Source organism: Neophocaena asiaeorientalis, unplaced genomic scaffold (genome assembly GCF_003031525.2).
Source record: "Neophocaena asiaeorientalis asiaeorientalis breed wild unplaced genomic scaffold, Neophocaena_asiaeorientalis_V1.1 scaffold521, whole genome shotgun sequence".
In the NCBI taxonomy this organism is placed as follows: Eukaryota; Metazoa; Chordata; class Mammalia; order Artiodactyla; family Phocoenidae; genus Neophocaena; species Neophocaena asiaeorientalis.
Window position 1 is genome coordinate 6,176,340 of NW_020174712.1, and position 21,719 is coordinate 6,198,058.

Here is a 21,719-nt window from a genome sequence, read left to right on the forward strand (position 1 = left end):
GCCTCCCCCTGCCGATGCAGGGGACACAGGTTCGTGCCCTGGTCCAGGAAGATCCCACATGCTGTAGAGTGGGTGCGCCCGTGAGCCATGGCTGCTGAGCCTGCGCGTCTGGAGCCTGTGCTCCTCAACGGGAGAGGCCACAACAGTGAGAAGCCCACATACCCTAAATAAATAAATAAGAAAGAAAGAATGTTACAAGAGACAAGGAAGGACACTACATAATGATCAAGGGATGAATCCAAGAAGAAGATATAGCAATTTTAAATACATATGCACCCAACATCCAGAAAGTGGGCATAGAGGGAACCTACCTCACCATAATAAAGGCCAGATACGATGAACCCACAGCAAACATCATTCTCAATGGTGAATAACTGAAATGAAAGCATTTCCTCTAAGATCAGGAAGGAGACAAAGATGTCCACTCTCACCACTATTATTCAACATAGTTTTGGAGGTCCTAGCTATGGCAATAAGAGGAGAAAAAGAAATAAAAGGAATACAAATTGGAAAAGAAGAAGTAAAACTGTCACTGTTTGCAGATGACATTATACTGTACATAGAGAATCCTAAAGATGCCACCAGAAAACTACTAGAGCTAATCAATGAATTTGGTAAAGTAGCAGGATACAAAATTAATGCACAGAAATCTCTTGCATTCCTATACACTAATGATGAAAAATCTGAAAGAGAAATTAAGGAAACACTCCCATTTACCATTGCAACAAAAAGAATAAAATACCTAGGAATAAACCTACCTAGGGAGACAAAAGACCTGTATGCAGAAAACTATAAGACACTGATGAAAGAAATTAAAGATGATACCAACAGATGGAGAGATATACCATGTTCTTGGATTGGAAGAATCAATATTATGAAAATGACTATACTACCCAAAGCAATCTACAGATTCAGTGCAATCCCTATCAAATTACCAACGGCATTTTTTAACAGAACTAGAAGAAAAAAATCTTAAAATTTGTATGGAGACACAAAAGACCCCGAATAGCCAAAGCAGTCTTGAGGGAAAACAACAGAGCTGGAGGAATCAGACTCCCTGGGTTCAGACTATACTACAAAGCTACAGTAATCAAGACAATATGTTACTGGCACAAAAACAGAAATATAGATCAATGGAACAGGATAGAAAGCCCAGGCATAAACCCATGCACCTATGGTCAACTAATCTATGACAAAGGAGGCAAGGATATACAATGGAGAAAAGACAGTCTCTTCAATAAGTGGTGCTGGGAAAACTGGACAGCTACATGTAAAAGAATGAAATTAGAACACTCCCTAACACCATACACAAAAATAAACTCAAAATGGATTAAAGACCTCAATGTAAGACCAGGCACTATAAAACTCTTAGAGGAAAACATAGGAAGGACACTCTTTGACATAAATCACAGCAATATCTGTTTTGATCCACCTCCTAGAGTAATGGAAATAAAAACAAAAATAGGGCTTCCCTGGTAGCACAGTGGTTGAAAGTCTGCCTTCCGATGCAGGGTACGCAGGTTCGTGTCCCGGTCCGGGAAGATCCTACATGCCGCGGAGCGGCTGGGCCCATGAGCCATGGCCGCTGAGCCTGCGCATCCAGAGCCTGTGCTCCACAACGGGGGAGTCCACAATAGTGAGAGGCCTGCGTACCGCAAAAAATAAATAAATAATAAATAAAACAATAAACAAATGGGACCTGATGAAACTTCAAAGGTTTTGCACAGCAAAGGAAACCATAGACAAAACAAAAAGAAAACCCTCAGAATGGGAGAAAATATTTGCAAAGGAATCATCAGACAAAGGATTAATCTCCAAAATATATAAACAGCTCATGCAGCTCAATATTAAAGAAACAGGTAACCCAATCCAAAAATGGGCAGAAGACCTAAATAGATATTTCTCCAAAGAAGACATACAGAAGGCCAAGAAGCACATGAAAAGCTGCTCAACATCACTAATTATTAGAGAAATGCAAATCAAAACTACAATGAGTTATCACCTCACACCAGTTAGAATGGGCATCATCAGAAAATCTGCAAACAACAAATGCTGGAGAGGGTGTGGAGAAAAGGGACCCCTCTTGCACTGTTGGTGGGAATGTAAATTGATACAGCCACTATGGAGAACAGTATGGAGGTTCCTTAAAAAAGTAAAAATAGGGCTTCCCTGGTGGCGCAGTGGTTGAGAGTCCACCTGCCGATGCTGGGGACCCGGGTTCGTGCCCCAGTCCGGGAAGATCCCACATGCCGCGGAGCGGCTGGGCCCGTGAGCTATGGGCCCTGAGCCTGTGCATCCGGATCCTATGCTCCACAATGGGGGAGGCCACAACAGTGATAGGCCTGCGTACCGCAAAAAAAAAAAAAACCTAAATATAGAATTACCATATGATCCAGCAATCCCACTACTGGGCATATTCCTAGAGAACAGCATAATTTAAAAAGACAAATGCACCCCAGTGTTCATTTCAGCACTGTTTACAATATCCAGGTCATGGAAGCAACCTAAATGCCCATTGACAGACAAGTGGATAAAGAAGTTGTGGTACATATATACAATGGAGTATTACTCAGCCATAAAAAGGAACGAAATTGGGTCATTTGTTGAGACGTGGATGGATCTAGAGACTGTCATACAGAGGAAAATAAATCAGAAAGAGAATAACAAATATTGTATATTAATGCATGTATGTGGAACCTAGAAAAATGGTACAGATGAACCGGTTTGCAGGGCAGAAGTTGAGACACAGATGTAGAGAACAAACATATGGACACCAAGGGGGGAAAGCCGCGGGGGGGTGGGGATGGTGGTGTGATGAATAGGGAGATAGTGATTGACATGTATCCACTGATGTGTATAAATCAGAACCTGCTCTATAAAAAAAAAAGTAAAATTCAAAAAAAAAAAAATAATACCAATGCTATGGAAGTTCCCTGGCAGTCCAGTGGTTAAGAATGCGAGCTCCCGATGCAGGGGGCACAGGTTCAGTTCCTGGTTGGGGAACTAAGATGATCCCACGTGCTGCACAGCACAGCCTAAATAGATAAATAAATACCGATGCTGCTAAGTATTTTTTGCATATTTCATGTAATCTTCACTGCTCTCATAAGGTAAATACTCTTTCTCTAGGAAATTGAGGTGCAGATGTTAAATACTGAAATACTTTAGAAAAGTGTTGAATGAGAAGTGAAACATGGGATTATAGTTAGCCAAAATCATAGTAAGCTTTAGCTATTAAAATAATTTTCTGAATCAGATTAATGACAGTTTTGTCAGAGAATTCTGATGAGTGGAGATTTTACTGTAGAGAGGCTTCTGGGGTCTTCCCACTCCCACGTAATCATAATCTTCTGCTGTAATGAGTTTGTCCTCTCCATTTTTACTTTGGAATCCTATACTGTAAAAGAATCAGGAGTTTACCGCAGATATAGGGGCATGTTTTGGGTTTTGTTGGAAGTTACGCGGGGAGAAGCAGCTGATTGGAGTTCACAGGTAGATCACGTATCTTATGGCGGTGCCACCAACGTGCCTGCGTCCATCGGGCTGCTGATTTATCATTGCTACTAGACAAGGAAATCCAAATGTGTGCTGGCGGAGAGGCGAGGGAGTTGTAGCACCTGCCATAACAGGAGGAACAGTCATTATTTTACTGAATTGTGGGACAGAATTTCACGTGTGAAATTATGGTTAGAAGCTGAATTCAAAAATTGAAGCTTTTTTCTGGGATTTAAGTGTTACAGTATTTAATATAGGTATCAGCTACTAAGGAAATGGGAGGTTGAAAGTGCTTTGAGAAAAACAAAATTCAATCTTGTGATTTGGTTTAGATGTATGTTTCCAGAATTGCCTGTGCTTTCCTTTTCTGTCTAAATCACAACGTGAGTGGCTTCTGGTTAACAGTTTCATAGAACTGTATACACACGCCCAGGCCCCAAGCTCAGCAATGTGAATCAAATAATTATTCATGACTCTAGAAGTATAAATAGGACCGCAATTCTTGACTTTTAGGAACTAACTCATACTCCCTTAACCCATCCCCACTGTACACATAAGTCTGGATTTATGTCTGTATATTTAAGAGCTTGGTAACATTGTAGCACCCACTAGACCCCACCTTCTGCTTCTCTGAGGCGGGGCAGTAAGGGAGCAAATGCTGGCTATTTTTAGGCCACTTTAAGCTGATCGGTCACTGACTGGCACACCCTTAAGGCTATTTCAGTTCAGTAACAAGTGCCAGAAGATAATGTTTCTGTGGTGGCAGAGAATAGTTGTAGAGTTCATCCATCAGGAATACGGCCCAAGTCCACTGGCACGGGAGTGGATGTTGCTATATCCTCATAGTAGAAATTGCTGTGTGTAAACTGAGGAGTAGGACTTTGAGGAATGGGTATGATCAAACAGAGCTTGGGCTTGGACTTACTACAGAAGACTGAGTCTTGTAGTTTTTCTTATGTCAGGGTTTCCGAAAGCAAGCTCATCACACGAGATGAATTGTGCCGAAACACAGCAGTAGAGGGCTGCTGCTGGCTCAGGCAAAACAGCGCCGTCTGTCCTGCTGTGGTAGCTTTTATTTAAGTATTATCTATGTTTACATTTTAAGACTTGTTTTCTTAACATTCCAGAAATGTCAGAGCAGCAACATATGTTTTTATGGATTATACAAGCAACAATGGGCTTTCTTGAAAACATGCCGTGCTTCGTCCTTGAGCACAAAAGCAGCACAAGGACATTTCCTTGCGTTCCCACCATTCTGATTATACTGAGGACATCTCATGGATCAGTGCCCAAAGCACTCAATGCTTATTCGCAGGCCCCTGATTTGCCGGGGCGGGGTGGGGTGGAGCTCAAAACATCCAGGACTGTTTACAGTTCTGGCTTATTCACATGCCCCCGGTTTGCCGGGGGGGCTCAAAGCAGTCAGGACTGTTTGCAGTTCTGGCTTATTCGCCAGCCCCCAGTTTGCTGGGGGTGGGGCTCATGGGTCACATCTCCTTTCCATGTCCTCAGTTATTCCACTACAACTGAGAAGAGAGGAAAGAGAGGAAGTACAGTAGGAAGAGTAGCATGACCGAGGGAATGGTAAAGTTTCTTGAAGCCAGTCATGGGAAGCTCATGCACTGTGTTGCCACTCTGGGGGCTTAAAAAGTGACCTTACTGAAGCCAGCGCTGGAGTCAGTGGTTTGACAGTAGTGTTAAGACCGTCTAAGAGGGAATTCTGAGACTGGGAAACCAACTGGGGAAGTGCCCAGAGCATAGACTAAATCTTCGTAGAGATTTAGGAGGGAAAAACGGGCAGATATTTTCTAGCAGTGATATTCAGCTTACGTATAGCTCTTGAGCCAAAGTTGATTATTTTGCCTATCACCACAACACATTAACCTTCTAGAACATATAATTCTATTCTAGGATTTCTAAAATGACTTGTGATTGTATATACAACATAGGGCAGAAGCGCTGGGTGGGAAATGAGCTTTTTCTACGAGTTTTGGTTTGAGTACCAGTTTCTCTTTTGTTATTAAGAATATGTCTCTAACATATCCATATAGATGTAACTATCTGACCATCATCAAAAAACTGCTTTTAACATTTCAAGATGATACACCTCTCATTACAGCTATAGGGGTCCGGTTCCGTGGTACACTATAAATCTCGATTTACCACCGTACAAAAGATGGCATGAATTGATGGTTGACAAGGCACCAGCGGTATGCTATGATTCTTAAATCTTTTGTTTCTGACTTTACTGGATATAATTGCATTTGAAAGAACACGTCATGATATTATGTACCAAGTATTTTAAGAATCTGCTTTCCATGGTTCTCTGCCATTTACAATAAATGATAGTAGAGGAAAGATGTCATTTCTCTGTAGCGTCTTGCTCTTTTTACTAGCCTTTGCCTTTGTTTCTTTAGCTTATATCATATGAATCATCTAAATGGTTAATCAAATGTCATGTTAAAGATGTGTTTACATATACATTTTTAAATAGTACTCGTCTATTTAGCTGCATATGGGTAAGTCAGAAGGTCTAGATCTGTTTTCATTATACCAGTATTAATCTTAAATGTCAACACTTCTTTATGTCTCATCAACTTTTAAATTTATTTTTCAGCTAAAAGTTATAGTGAATTCCCTGAAAAATATGATAAATGCATTTGAGCCAAGTGGAAAAATTGTGCAGTTAGTGGATCAAAAGTTGGTAAGAAATATTATTTCCTACAGTAAATGTTAAACACACACAGGTACACATATACACACACGAGTTCAGCAAAGGCTCTGTTATTTATGTAAAGGCCTAATTTGGACAAGTGTGCTTTTATTCCAGACTACTGTCAAAACTTCAGATGGACTTAAAATTCTGGGGCTTGGTAATATTACAGTAATAGGACATAAAATAGCATGGCAAATTTTGGCAGTTAGCTGCTCTTTAATGTTTTATAAAAGTATGAACTGTTTTACAGAGCATTGGGCAAATATCCATATTTCATCTGGGAGTACAGCATTTCCTTCTGTTATGTGTACTTAGGTTTGCAAGTTCACTATTGAAAATTTGGGTTTTTCTTAAGTACTTTGCCTGAGCATGTCAAGACACTGAGCGATGTTCTAGATACGAACAAATGACACGCTCAGCCCAGCCCTGCCCCTCAGTAGCTGTGACCATTGAAACGCACTTGGGTTGTGCGTTTCGTGTCTTTGTGCGTTCACCAGACCATTTCATTTCTTGGTCCTGCAGGAAGATTCCATTTCTCAGACCCTTTTTTTATTTAGATGAAACCAGTAGAAAATCTAGGGCCTGGCCCCTAGAGCCCCCAGAGAGATCCTCATCACCCTCCTTCAGTCTTTGCTTTGGGGAAAGGATTGGGGAGGAAACCAAAGCCCTAGGGCAGATGTTTTAACCTCAATAGTGATGACATGTGGGATTGGATAATATTTTGTCGTGGGCACTGTCTGTGCATTGTAGGATGTTGAGCAGCGTCCTTGGCCTCGACTCACTGGATGGCAGTAGCACCCCTTCAGTTGTGACAACCAAAAATGTCTCTAGACTTCACCAGATCTCCCCTGGGGGGAAAGCCATCCCCGGTTGAGAATCATTGTCCTAGAGGCTGGACGTTCCGGGCATACCATCCCTATGACACTTGTACCTGCCAACCACCAAACCTGTTATTCCTCATGTTTATGCTCTCAGACCCTTTGATTAAGGCTATCCGTTATGTTCATACTCACCAGACTTCCCCAAAATACAAATGTTGGCAGAAGCAGTAGCAGAAGAGGCCCCCAGATGCCCCAGGTGCCCTAATCCCCCTAACCTGCATGTCAGCAGGGAGGGCAGCATGCAGAAGGTTTAGGTGCCCAGACTTCGCAGTCAGACATTAGGGGTTTTGTTTGTTCTTTAAACATTGGATTTTAAGGTTAGATCAGTCACACACACTAGCTGTGTGTCCTTCGACAAGTTTCTTAACATATGCAACTTCAGATTTCTCACCAGGGAGAATTTACTAATAATACATATTTCATATGGTGGTTGTGAGGATTAAACGACTTACTGTATGTAAAGCCCAGTGCTTGCATGTAAAAAATGGTAAACAACTGTTCAGTAAGTCATTTTCGTTTGTTAAATTGGCAGGAGTATTCCACTTGTGCAATGCTTTGAATTCCTAGGCAGAAAAATGATTTGCCTAGTTAGATAACATTACATATAATTACCAAGTAGTGAAAAATGAGACTTGCGAACCTTAAACACATTATCTTAGCAAGAGGCTGTAAGCTTAATTCTTGATCTAATTGTTAGTGAATAGTTGCAGTTGAGAATAAAAGTATATGTGAATGGGTAAAGAGGATGTGGCATATATATACATACAATGGAATAATACTCAGCCATAAAAAATAATGAAATCCTGCCATTTGCGACAACATGGAAAGACCTAGATGGTATTATGCTAAGTGAAAAAAGTCAGAGAAAGACAGATACTGTACGTTGTCACTTACATGTGGAATTTAAAAAACTGAACAAACGTTAAGAAAACAGAAACAGAGTCATACATACAGAGAATAAACAGGTAGTAGCCAGAGGGGAGAGGGGTTGAGGGGAGGAGAGGAACAGGTGAGGGAGATTAAGAGGTACAAACTTAAAGTTACAAAATAAAAGAGTCATGGGTATAAAATGCACAGTGTGAGGAATATAATTAATAATAATTTAACGTCTTTTTATGGTGACAGATATAACTAGACTTGATCATTTTTAAATGTATAGAATATTGAATCACCGTGTTGTGTACTGGGAACTAACTTAGTGTTGTAGGTCAATTATACTTCAAAAACAAAGTAACTCATAGAAAAAGAGATCAGATTTGGGAAGGTGGATTGGATGAAGGTGGTCAAAAGGCACAAACTTCAGTTACAAGATAAATAAGTACTAGAGATGTAATGTACAGCATGATGATTGTAATTAACGCTGCTGTGTGTTACATATGACAGTTGTTAAAGGAGAAAATCCCAAGAGTTCTCATCACAAGAAAAAAATTTGTTTCTTTTTTAAAAAATTTTATGTTTATTTGAGATGATGGATGTTCATTGTATTTTGGTAATCACTTAATGATATATATAAATCAGACCATGCAAAAGAAGTACATATGTCCACCATTGAATTTGCTCATGTGTCCGTTGTTTGCTAACAGGATGTGGTAATGCATCTCAGCCTAAGATTGGCTGTTAACCTTACAAATGTTTTGTGAATCACTAGAATACAGATTTGTTGCTATGAGTGTGGGAAGGGAATAGTACATTAGTACCCCTCATCCTTGGGAGATACATTCCAAGACCCCCAGTGGATGCCTGAAACTGTAGATAGTACTGAACCCTATGTGTACTTTGTTTTTTTCCTATAAGTACATACCTATAAGTTTAATTTTTAAATTAGGCACAGTAGGAGATTAACAACCACTAATAATAAAATAGAACAATTATAACAGTACAGTGTAATAAAAGCCATGTGAATGTGCTCTCTCTCTCAAGCTATCATACTGTCCTGTACTCACCCTTCTTCTTTGTGACGATGTGAGATGATTAAATGCTTACGTGATGAGATGAAGTGAGGTGAATGAAGTGGGCATGGTGACGTACCATTAGGCTACTAGTGACCTGACGTTACTTCAGAAGCAGGAGCATCTGCTTCTGGTGATCCTGGATCATCAAGCCATGACAAAGCTGATGGTTGAATGTCAGGAGCAGACAGTGTCAGTGGTTGGGGACCCCAGGTGGGACAGGGTAGGATGGCAGGAGATTTCATCGTGCTACTCAGAATGGCATGCAGTTTAGTACTCATGAATTGTTTACTTCTGGGATCTTCCATTTAATATTTTTGGGCTGTGGTTGACCACGGGTAACTGAAACCTCAGACAGCAAGACCACGGTCAAGGAAGGACAGCAGTAATGAGGGTGTGATGTTAATGGCTAGAGGGCAAGTTTGAGCAGAGATGAGGAATGCTTGTTGTGATGTTCCTGTGTTGTGAGCCATGTTAGGACATCCAAGTAGAATTATTCTAGTTCATCTCTCTAGAGAATAGGGTGAACTGTAAGGCAGGAAAAAACAATCTGAGAATCATAGTTCTCTGCCTAGTACTTGAGATGAGTTTATGGGGTACACAAGCAAGAGTTATAGGGGCCCAATATTGAGTATTACATAGAATCTTTTAGAAATACATGATGTGAAAGTGCTTTCCAAAGTAAGCTTTGATCATCTATTATGGCAGCAATAGCTAGTACAAATTATAGGTAAAAGAACCAAATCTCAAAGCCACACTTTAGGCTGAATGACTGTTAGTGTATTTGTTTTTCAGCCTGGTCTACTTGGCAACTTTCCTGGGCCTTTCGAGGAGGAAATGAAGGGGATTGCAGCAGTTACTGAAATACCTTTAGGTAAAGTTCACTTGGCAGCTTTTTTTCTTTTTGTGGTACGCGGGCCTCTCACTGTTGTGGCCTCTCCCCTTGCGGAGCACAGGCTCCGGACGCACAGGCTCAGCGGCCATGGCTCACGGGCCCAGCCGCTCCGCGGCCTGTGGGATCTTCCCGGACCAGGGCACGAACCCGTGTCCCCTGCATTGGCAGGCGGACTCTCAATCACTGAGCCACCAGGGAAGCCCCCACTTGGCAGCTTTTAAAACACTGAATAAAGTACTTAAATTTTTTTTTATTGCGGTATGGTATACATACAATAAAGTGCACAGATCTTAAGTATACAGCGCAATAGAGGTTTTTAAATGCATACGTGCGTGTAATCACAGCTCAGAACAAGATACAGAAATAAATTCCAGCAATCCAGCATGCTCCATCCTGCACTTTCGCACAGTTCTGAGTACCCTGTTAACCACTGTTCTGACTTCACTGTAGATTAATTTTGCCTCTTGAACGTCTTACAAATAGAGCCGAACAGTATGAACTGTTGTCTGGTTTCTTGCACTTATCATTATAGGTAGTAGGCTATTGTATGAATAGGATATTTTTTGTTTCCAGATTTGCGATATTAAGAATAAATGAACACTCTTGTACATGTCCTTTGATGGGCATACGCACTCATTTGTCTGCGATGTGTCCTGGGTCATAGGGTAGCTATATGTTTAGCCTTGTACACTCTGCCAGCCAGTTTTCCAAAGTGATTGTACCCATTGACAGTCAACCTAGTACAAGGGTTTTCATTTTCTCCACTTGCTAATTCTCCACATGATAGTCTCAGTCTTTTATTTGGTCCACTTTGTCGAGTGTGTTATATTCGCCCATTATTGTTTAATTTGCATTTCCCTGATGACTAATGATATTGAACAGTTTTTTGACCTTTTCCTTTCTTCCTTGCTTTCTTCTTCCCTTCCTCCCTCCCTCCCTCCTTCCTTCATTGTGCTTGTTAAATCTAATGCCCATTTTTATTGGTTTGAAGGAATTCTTTATATGTATACTGATACAGGTCCTTTGTCAGATATATGTATGCCAAACATCTTCTCCCACACTGTAGCTTGCACTTATTTTCTTATTGTTGTCTTTTGATGAACAGAAATTCTTAATGCAGTCCAATTTTTCAATTTTTTGATGGGTAGTGCTTTTTATGCCCATTTAAGTGATTTTTGCCTACCCCCAAACATATTCTTCTATGTTTTCTTCTGTATGTTTTTTGTTTACTTTTTTCATATAGGCCCATTGTGTATCTTGAATTAACTTTTGCATATGATATGAATTATGGATCAAGGTTCAAGTTTTCTCCAATTGACAACACCGTTTATTAAAAAGACTGTCATTCCCTCAGTAAATTGCAGTGGTGCCTTTGATATAAATCACATGATTGCATGTATCTGATTCTATTTGGGGACTTTCCACCTAGTTTCATTTGTCTGTTTGTCTTTTCTTACACCAATACTATGCTACTGCAATTACTAAAACTTTATAGTAAGTCTTAATATTAGGTACTGTAAGTTTTCTAACTTTGTTTTTTTCTTTAAAATTCTCTTAGGTATTCTAGACCCTTTGCATTTCCACATAAATTTTAGAATCAACTTGACAAAAGAACCTACTGATATTTTCAGTGGGATTATAACACTGAGTTTTCCAAGCCACAAACTTGGTATATGAGATTTCAGCATTTATTTAGGTTATTGATTTCTCTGAGCAGTATATTTTTATTTTCAGGGAAGAGGTCTCGCATATCATTCATTCATCAGATCCTTTGTTATATCATTTATCATATTCTTCATATTCATCATATCCTTAAATTAAGTATTGATGTTTTTGGAAGCTGTTTTTAAAATTTCCATTTCCAATTTATAGCACTTAATTTAATGAAAAAGACTTTTTCTGTCGCCCCAAAAGTTTTATTTTTAAGCCATCAAATCAATAGAGTTGTTATTTTAAGTAAACTCTATATACCTTGGTTTTACAAGAGATGACTGAGAATTTCTAAAAATCAATAGTATTTATCAACAAAAGTGGCTAGATTTTTTTTGTTTTTGCTTCTTTAAAAAGATAATTAACATACTAGAAATATGCTTTTTCAGTCTATATGAGAAATGTCTTTAATTCCTTTATTATGTAAAGGACTCTAGCAAATGAATACCACGTATAACTCAAGAGAAAAATGGATTGAGAAGATTAACAGATGAGTCATAATAAAATAAGAGTGGAATTTCACCAAAATAGAAATCAAATGGAAATAAAATAAACATTAGGGTGGAAAAAAAACATATTAAGGTTAACATGAAATGGAACAGAGAAAAAGTGTGTTGTATACCTTCAAATTAAATGCTGAGTGGTATTATTATTGTACAGGTTAGGAAAAATGTTCAAAAATTAAAAATGTTTTACAATGGAATTTCTTGATAAGCTCAGCACTTATTTTATTGTCTCTTTTCTCACCTTAGAAATATTAGTCACACTCTAAAAACCTGAGCAAAATACATTTTCAGCATCCAACCAAGACCCAGATGTATTAAATTATCATATTTGAGCCCTCCAAAGAAAACTAAAATGAAGCATATTGTCGAAAAATATGGACATTATGTTGCCGTATAATTCCAACATGCCCAGATGTTCAGCTTGTCCAATAGTTGCTTCTCTGGGGACTCATTTTATCTTGAATCTGCAGAGAGTACAGGCTACTGAGACACCTCCACCCAACCAGCCATTCAGACTCACTCAGACTGTCTGCTGACACTTACGTATGCCCAGGCAGAAACTCACACGGCGATGATATTTCAACCTTTTCTTTCTTTTTTTTTTTTTCCACATCTTTTTTGGAGTATAATTGCTTTACAATGGTGTGTTAGTTTCTGCTTTATAAGAATCAGTTATACATATACACATGTTCCCATATCTCCTCCCTCTTGCATCTCCCTCCCTCCCACCCTCTCCTTCCCACCCCTCCAGGCGGTCACAAAGCAGAGCTGGTCTCCCTGTGCTTTGCGGCTGCTTCCCACTAGCTATCTACCCTACGGTTGGTAGTGATATATGTCCATGCCTCTCTCTCGCTTTGTCACAGCTTACCCTTCCCCCTCCCCATATCTCAACCTTTTCTTAAAAAAAATTTTCTAACAATGTCATAGTTCTATATATTGACCAAAAGTTTCCTGTCTTTTCTCATAGGAGAGATTATTTCATTCAATATTTTCTATGAATTTTTTACCATTTGTACTTCAATAATAACAGAAGACAAAGAAGGTAAATAAATGTGTGCTGAGGGAAGGTGGGTGGTACAAGGTACAAAGTAGAAGAAAAATCTTTAACTAAATGAAATTAGAACTTGTAAAATACAGACTTGCTATGTAAATACCATGTGCATGTTGCGTATGGTTTTATAGATCTTGGTAAGTTTTTGAAAGTGAATTGAAAGCTGTTCTTATTTTAAGACCACTGTAATGCCTATTGAAGTTTAATTCAGGTATGCAAAACTCTTGGAAGAAGTGTTTCAGGATTATAAACATTCTTACTATTCTTCATAGTCTACTTATACCCCTATTTATGATTTGATATAAGTACTCACAGGGGCAGGACAGACTTTCTCCCATCATTTTCCAGCCAAGGGACCCTGTGCTCACTTTTCCATGTTTCTCCTGACAGGTCCCCAGTGTACAAGGCACAGGATGATTTACCCTGATTCACTCTTAGTTTTGACCTGTTCTCTGGGTATAGCTGTAGGTGACAATCCCTGAAGGGAAGCATGTTGGTAAGTTGCATTAGATGAGGCTGAGATAGCTGTGTCTGAGTAGGACTGTGTCATAGTGAACCACAAAATGACCACCTACCCTTGTCCCATATTCGTCTCAGTTCTCTGGAACCCTGTGCTCTCAGGTATGGGGGGGGGGAATCTGGCCAGTGTGACAGGGACAGCAGTTTGATCTTGTTACAGCCTATGATATCAGATGCTGCTTAATTCTTATTGTTGGATTGAACAGTTGGGAATATCACTTAAAAATTAAGTGTCCAGCTTTGGTTTAGAATCAATCATACTGTCATAATTGCTGTTACATGTCTCTTCTGCTTACTTTGAACTAGGTCATCTACTACATGCACGAAACATGGATTTTGGAGTATTTCTTGGGTAAGTAAAACATGTGGTGTGTCTCAGTCCCTAAGAAGAGTAGGTTGTATTACACTGATGAAAAGTAAGTCCCAAGTCATTCCCAGAATATGACCAGAAGTAGAGATCCTAGATTCCGTAGTTTTGAGACCAGGTGGGCACACTCTTATTCGTTTATTTGAGAGTTTGTAGCTGAGGTGCACCCAGTGGACAGGAATCTGGAGCATGCTTGAAGGCCCTAGATGCACGTTTATTGCTTAGAAGGAAGAGTAGCATTCTATTTCATGTGTCTTCTTGACCTTTCTGAAAAAAATATAACAGAGCTTTGTAATTAGAGACCTAAATACTAACCTGGGGTTTGCTAATACAGGCTGTGTCATGTTGGGGGAGTTACTTAACTTCTCTGAGCCTCAGTTTTATCATGTGGAAAATGGAGGCTAAAACTACCCATACTGAAAAATCCTTGTGAGGATTGATCATTAGGGATTAGGTAGATAAAGCACATGGTATAATGCCTGACCATCATTATCATATTCATCGTTATTATCATTGTTATCAAATGTCAACTGAAATTTGTCTTTTGTAGGTGGAATGTAAATAATAATACCTGGGTCGTAACTGAGGAACTAAAACCTTTAACAGTGAATTTGGACTTCCAAAGAAACAATAAAACTGTCTTCAAGGCGGCAGGCTTTGCTGGCTATGTGGGCATGTTAACAGGATTCAAACCAGTAAGGAATCTGTTGTTACATAAGTTTACAGGTAGCTCTCTGTGAAAGGTGGAGTCTAAGGAAATGAGGACCTAAAAAGAATATGAAGCCCCAGTTCATCGCATTGTACTTGTTGTTACCTTCCTTCTTAGGTTTGAGCTCACATGGTAGAGAAGAGTAGGAAGTGGGGGTTTCAGAGCCTTTTGTGGAGATAAAGCATGTGGTGGGTCTCAAGGGCTGGGAGTGTAAATCTGGAATCTGGCCATGGGTCTGCCCCTCAAGCAAGTTAGTCATTAACTCTCTGCACTTAAGTTTCCTGGTCAGAAAATTGTGGCCAACAGCATCCCACCTACTTATCTCACGCAGTATATGTGAAAAATGCTTTGAACTTCTAAAAAAGCTCTGTTAAAAGAAGGTGATAGTATCATGGTTTTGATTTTTCTCCCCCCACCTCGGCTCAATTTCCCAATGCAGGACCTGATATAACAGTGTAAAATAGCACAGTGAGAGGGCCTTAAACAGGATGGTTGAGGTTTCTGACATTGCTTTGTTTTCTTTTCAGGGACTACTTAGTCTTACGCTCAATGAACGTTTCAGTACAAACGGCGGTTTTATGGGTGAGAAGAGAGTTCTTAAATAAAATGGGAATTTCATAGCTGTTTTAAGAGGAGGGCTAGACTGTGCCTTCTGGTTAATAGTTTAATGTCTTCTAGGACCTGTGACACTGTGTGTGTTTGATCTCTTCCAGGTGTCATAGAATGGATTTTGGGAAAGAAAGATGCCAAGTGGATAGGGTTTATCATTAGATCAGTTCTGGAAAATAGCACAAGGTAATCTGTTTGGTTGCTTTATTATCAGATTTAATATTTATTATTTTTTTCTTGAGATACAGTTGACATACTAGTTTAAGATATACTACAAGATGTTTAGATACTTGTATATATGGCATAATGATTACCACAATAAGTCTAGTTAACATCCATCACCTCACATAGTTACACATTTATTTTTCCTTTTTTTTTTTTTCTTTACTTTTTTTATTTTTTTGCGGTATGCGGGCCTCTCACTGCTGTGGCCTCTCCCGTCGCGGAGCACAGGCTCCGGACGCGCAGGCTCAGCGGCCATGGCTCACGGGCCTAGCCGCTCCGCGGCATGCGGGATCTTCCCAGACCAGGGCACGAACCCATGTCCCCTGCATCGGCAGGCAGACTCTCAACCACTGCGTCACCAGGGAAGCCCTCTTTTTCCTTTTGATGAGAACTTTTAAGATTTCCTTTCTTTGCAACTTTCAAATATGCAGTACAGTATTATTAACTGTAGACACTATGATATACATTACATCCCCAGGACTTATTTTATAACTGGAAGTTTGTACCTTTTTGACGCTTCACCCGTTTTGCCCACCTGTCACCACCCGCCCCCAGTCAACCACCAGTTTTTTCTCTGTATCTATGAATTCCTTTGTTTTTTGATTCCACTTATAAGTATGATCACATGGTATTTGTCTTTCTCTGATTTATTTCATTTAGCAAAATGCTCTCAAGGTCCATCCATGTTGTCACAAATGGCAAGATTTCATTCTTTTTTTTTTGGCTAAGTAATACTCTTGTATATGTACCACATCTTCTTTATCCATTCGTCCTTAGATGGACACTTAGGTTGTTTCCATAACTTGGCTTAATGTAAATAGTGCTGCGGTAAATGTGGGGCTGCAGACATCTTTCTGAGTTCATGTTTTCATGTCCTTCAGATAAACACTTGGAAGTGGGATTGGTGGTGGTGGTAATGGTGGTTTTAGCTTTTTGAGGAACCTCCATACTGGTGGTTTCATAGTGGCTGCACCAATTTACATTCCCACAAACAGTGCACAAGGGTTCCCTTTTCTCCACACCCTGGCCAACACTTGTTACCGCTTGTCTCTTTGATAATAGCCAGTCTGACATGTGAGATGATACCTTATCGTGGCTTTGATTTGCATTTCCCACCTTCTCATGCACCTGTTGGCCATCTTTGGAAAAATGTCTATTCGAATTCTCTGTCCATTTTTTAATCAGGTTTTTTTTTTTGCTATTGAGTGGTATGAGTTCCAGATATATTATGGATATTAACCCCTCCTCAGATAAATGATTTGCAAATATTTTCTCCCATTCACTAGGTTGCCTTTTCATTTTGTTGATGGTTTTATTTGTTTAGAAGCTTTTTAGTTTGAGGTATTCCCACTTGTTTATTTTTGTCTTTGTTGCCTCTGTTTTGGTGTCAAATCCAAAACCTCATTGCCAAGACCAGTGTCAGGGAGCTTATTGCCTGTGTTGTCCTTTAGGAGTTTTATGATTTCAGGTCTTACATTTAAGTCTTTAATCCATTTTGATTTTTGTGTATGGTGTAAGATAGTGGTTTGGTTTCATTCTTTTGTATGTACTGTCCAGTTTGCCAAACACCATTTATTGAAGAGACTGTCCTTCTCCAATGTATATTCTTGGTTCTTTTTTCATAACTTAATTATGGGCCCTCTATTCTGTTCCATTGATCTATGTGTCTGTTTTTATGCCAGTACCATTGTTTTGATTACTATAGCTTTGTAATACAGTGTGGAATATAATTATTCTTCTTTTTCAAGATTGCTTTGGCTATTCAGGGCCTTTTGTGATTCCACACAAATTCTAGGATTGTTCTATTTCTGTGAAAAATGCCTTTGGAATTTTGATAGGGATTGCAGTGAATCTGTAGATTGTTTTGGGGTAGTTTGGACATTTTAACATTAATTCTTCCAGTCCATGACAGTGGAATATTTTTCTGTTTGTGTCTTCTTCTGCTTCTTTTAACAGTATCTTATAGTTCTCAGTATACAGGCCTTTCACCTCCTTGGTTAAATTTATTCCCATGTATTTTATTCTTTTTTATAGAGATTTATATACATATATATATATTTACTTTATTTATTTTTGGCTGCATTGGGTCTTCGTTGCCGTGTGTGGGCTTTCTCTAGTTGCAGTGAGCGGGCTTCTCATTGCAGTGGCTTCTCTTGTTGCGGAGCACAGGCTCTAGGCACGGGCTCAGTAGTTGTGGCTCGTGGACTCAGTAGTTGTGGCTCGTGGGCTCTAGAGCGCAGGCTCAGTAGTTGTGGTTGTGACATATGGGCTTAGTTGCTCCGCGGCATGTGGGATCTTCCCAGATCAGGGATCGAACCCGTGTTCCCTGCATTAGCAGGTGGATTCTTAACCACTGTGCCACCAGGGAAGCCCTATTTTATTCTTTTTAATGTAACTGTAAATGGGATTGTTTTCTTAATTTCTCTTTCCGATAGTTCGTTATTAGTGTATGGAACCACAACTGATTTTTGTATACTGATTTTGTGTCCTGCAACTTTACTGAATTTATTATTCCTAACAGTTTTTTTGGCGGAGTCTTTAGGGATTTCTATATAGAGTATTATATCATCTGCAGATAGTGACAATTTCAGTTCTTCCTTTCTGATTTGGATACCTTTTATTTCTTTTTCTTGCCTGATTACTCTGGCTAATACTGCCAATACTGTATTGAATAAAAAGGGCAAGAGTGGGCAACTTGGTCTTGTTCCTAATCTTAGAGGAAAAGCTTTTAGCTTTTCACTGCTGAGTATGATGTTAACTGTGGGCTTGTCCTATATGGCCTTTATTATGTTGACGTATGTTTCCTTTATACCCACTTTTTTGAGATGTTGAATAAATGGATGTTGAATTTTGTCAAATGCTTTTTCTGCATTTATTAAGATGATCATATTTTTATCCTTCATTTTGTTAATGGGTGTATCAAATTGATTTGTGGATGTTGAACCATCTTTGCATCATGCTGTATGATCCTTTTAATATAGTTTATTTTAAATTACTCATATTAAAATATTTCCCAGCTTTATCTTCCACTGAGGAACTATTTCAGAATTTCTTAGGTGAACCTTTGACACTCATGGAATTCTTCATGTTTTGTGTGTGTATGTTTATAGCAAGAAAATGAAATGATTTATTTAAAAAGTTCTGGGGATAGTGCCCCTATGAAGGGCATCTATGAATTTTTCTTGGTGTAAAAAAAAATCCCCACCCATACAGAAAAGAAAAATTTGTATAATAAAATCTTCATTTAGATCATAATACCCCGATGCACATATGGTCACCTTATCTTTGATAAAGGAGGCAAGAATATACAGTGGAGAAAAGATAGCCTCTTCAGTAAGTGGTGCTGGGAAAACTGGACAGCTACATGTAAAAGAATGAAATTAGAACACTTCCTAACACCATACACAAAAATAAACTCAAAATGGGTTAAAGACCTAAATGTAAGGCCAGACACTATAAAACTCTTCAAGGAAAACATAGGCAGAACACTCTGTGACATAAATCACAGCAAGATCCTTTTTGACCCATCTCCTAGAGAAATGGAAATAAAAACAAAAATAAACAAATGGGACCTAATGAAACTTCAAAGCTTTTACACAGCAAAGGAAACCATAAACAAGATGAAAAGACAACCCTCAGAATAGGAGAAAATATTTGCAAACGAATCAACGGACAAAGGGTTAATTTCCAAAATTTACAAGCAGCTCATACAGCTCAATAACAAAAAAACAAACAAACTAATCCAAAAATGGGCAGAAGACCTAAATAGACATTTCTCCAAAGAAGATACACAGATTGCCAACAAACACATGAAAGGATGCTCAACGTCACTAATCATTAGAGAAATGCAAATCAAAACTACAATGAGGTATCACCTCACACCAGTCAGAATGGCCATCATCAAAAAATCTACAAACATTAAAATACTGGAGAGGGTGTGGAGAAAAGTGGGAACCCTCCACTGTTGGTGGGAATGTAAATTGGTTCCATATGGGGAACAGTATGGAGTTTCCTTAAAAAACTAAAAATAGAACTGCCATATGACCCAGCAATACCACTGGGCACATATACCCTGAGAAAACCGTAATTCAAAGAGTCATGTACCACAGTGTTCATTGCAGCACTATTTACAATAGCCAGGACTTGGAAGCAACTTAAGTGTCCATCAAGAGATGAATGGATAAATAAGATGTGGCACATATATACAATGGAATATTACTCAGCCATAAAAAGAAACGAAGTTATTTGTAGTGAGGTGGATGGATCTAGGGTCTGTCATACAGAGTGAAGTAAGTCAGAAAGAGAATAATAAATACCATATGCTGACGTATATATATGGAATCTAAATTTTTTAAAAAATGGTGCTGACAAACCTAGGGGCAGGGCAGCAATAAAGACGCAGACATAGAGAATGTACCTGAGGATACAGGGAGGGGGAAGGGGAAGCTGGGACAAAGTGAGAGAGTGGCATGGACATATATACACTACCAAATGTAAAACAGATAGCTAGTGGGAAGCAGCTGCATAGCACAGGGAGATCAGCTTGGTGCTTTGTTACCACCTATTTTATATATATATATATATATATATATATTTTTTTTTTTTTATATTATTTTTCCTAGTTCTATTGTTGAGTGAAAGGTATAGACTATAAGGGTGAAAGGTGATCTCTTGAGACCGTTTTTTTTGTCCTTCAGGTTAGAGGGAACATTTCAGATCTCAGTGTTTCACCACATAGGAGTCAGCGATTGTCTCTTTCTGAGCCATTGTTCACTATCCTTTTTTAAAAAAGGTGTTCCTCAGATATTTGTTTCCCTTTAGTTTCCACAGCTAAAAAATTCCCATTCCAAGTCGACTAAAAATGTTTCCTTTGTTTCAAATGTTTCTGTATAGTTATGAAGAAGCCAAGACTATATTGACCAACACCAAAGTATTGGCCCCAGCATACTTTATCCTGGGAGGCAACAAGTCTGGGGAGGGTTGTGTGATTACACGAGACAGAGAACAGTCTTTGGATATATATGAGTAAGTACATTTGTTAAAGCAAAATAAGCAGACAGTAAAGCATAGACTGACGTGTGTACAGGTTTAAGGCATGAAACCTAGGAGGAATCTCTGTTTTTGTATCTAGACTCGACCCCAAGCAGGGTATATGGTATGTGGTGCAAACAAATTATGACCGTTGGAAAAATCCCTTCTTCCTTGATAATCGCAGAACACCTGCAAAGATGTGTCTAAACCAGACAACCCAAGAGGTACGTTCACAGTGTCATATACAGAAAGAAATGGTGACTATTAAAGGTTATGTCCATTCTGGCATTTTTCATTGGCCTGTGAAGAATTTATAAACCTCCCATTAGTCATTGTCTCTGGACAGTCCCAACTGAGTTTCTGTTTTGTTTTTAATGTAAAGAGCAAAATTTTGCCGTACTTTTTCATTTCTTAGTTAATGCTGGACACCACTCTGTGGAGTTGAATGGCAAGAATTCAAGAGGGGAGGAAAAGAAAGAAAATGTGATATATTAGAATCATCACCTGTAACAGTGACCCCAAGGGAAATTCTTTTATGGAGGAGGGGGGAGGTTGATTGAAGAATGTCTTGGTCTGATGACCCACTTGTGTGGATAAGGCTGCCAACATCTGTATTTAATGTACTGAAAACAACTATTTTTGTGTTTTAGAATATCTCATTTGCAACCATATACGATGTCCTGTCAACAAAACCTGTCCTCAACAAGGTATTTTTTAAAATAATTAATTAATTTGCTTTTAGGAAAAGAATTTGATCCCATGTTTTATCTTTCCCTGTTGTCTTGGATTAATCAGAGCTAGAATCCCAAGTCATGTTCAGCTTAAGGCTGCTTTTTAAAATGTTTTTGTGACCAAAGCCGTAACTCTTGGAATGTGACAAAGAAGTTGGTCGCTGCAGCTTGATAATGCAGTTTGGTCAGAGTGTTATTTCCAGCTTTTCTTACATGGCATTTGGACTGAGTCTAGCATGTCAGTCTTGACTTCTCTGTCTGTGGGGAACCGAATGTTGTATGCTGCACCTGATACTTGACAAAGTCTGAAGTATCTTTTCAGACA

General features: G+C 39.1%; 1 protein-coding gene across 4 annotated transcripts in view; it reads left to right on the plus strand.

Annotated features, from left to right (window-relative positions):
• Positions 1 to 21,719, plus strand: part of ASAH1 (N-acylsphingosine amidohydrolase 1) — a 56,002-nt gene that overhangs the window by 20,682 nt on the left and 13,601 nt on the right. For all 4 annotated transcript variants that reach the window (XR_003005193.1, XM_024759900.1, XM_024759903.1 and 1 more), the window contains 11 exons: positions 5,615 to 5,705; positions 6,113 to 6,199; positions 9,837 to 9,915; positions 13,120 to 13,194; positions 14,029 to 14,074; positions 14,640 to 14,784; positions 15,326 to 15,380; positions 15,512 to 15,593; positions 20,526 to 20,657; positions 20,764 to 20,887; positions 21,314 to 21,370. Coding sequence is in view for 3 of the 4 variants with exons in the window: in XM_024759900.1 (XP_024615668.1) it covers positions 5,615 to 5,705; positions 6,113 to 6,199; positions 9,837 to 9,915; positions 13,120 to 13,194; positions 14,029 to 14,074; positions 14,640 to 14,784; positions 15,326 to 15,380; positions 15,512 to 15,593; positions 20,526 to 20,657; positions 20,764 to 20,887; positions 21,314 to 21,370 (973 nt within the window). In the remaining variant the exon portion in view is untranslated. The remainder of the gene's footprint in view (positions 1 to 5,614; positions 5,706 to 6,112; positions 6,200 to 9,836; positions 9,916 to 13,119; positions 13,195 to 14,028; positions 14,075 to 14,639; positions 14,785 to 15,325; positions 15,381 to 15,511; positions 15,594 to 20,525; positions 20,658 to 20,763; positions 20,888 to 21,313; positions 21,371 to 21,719) is intronic.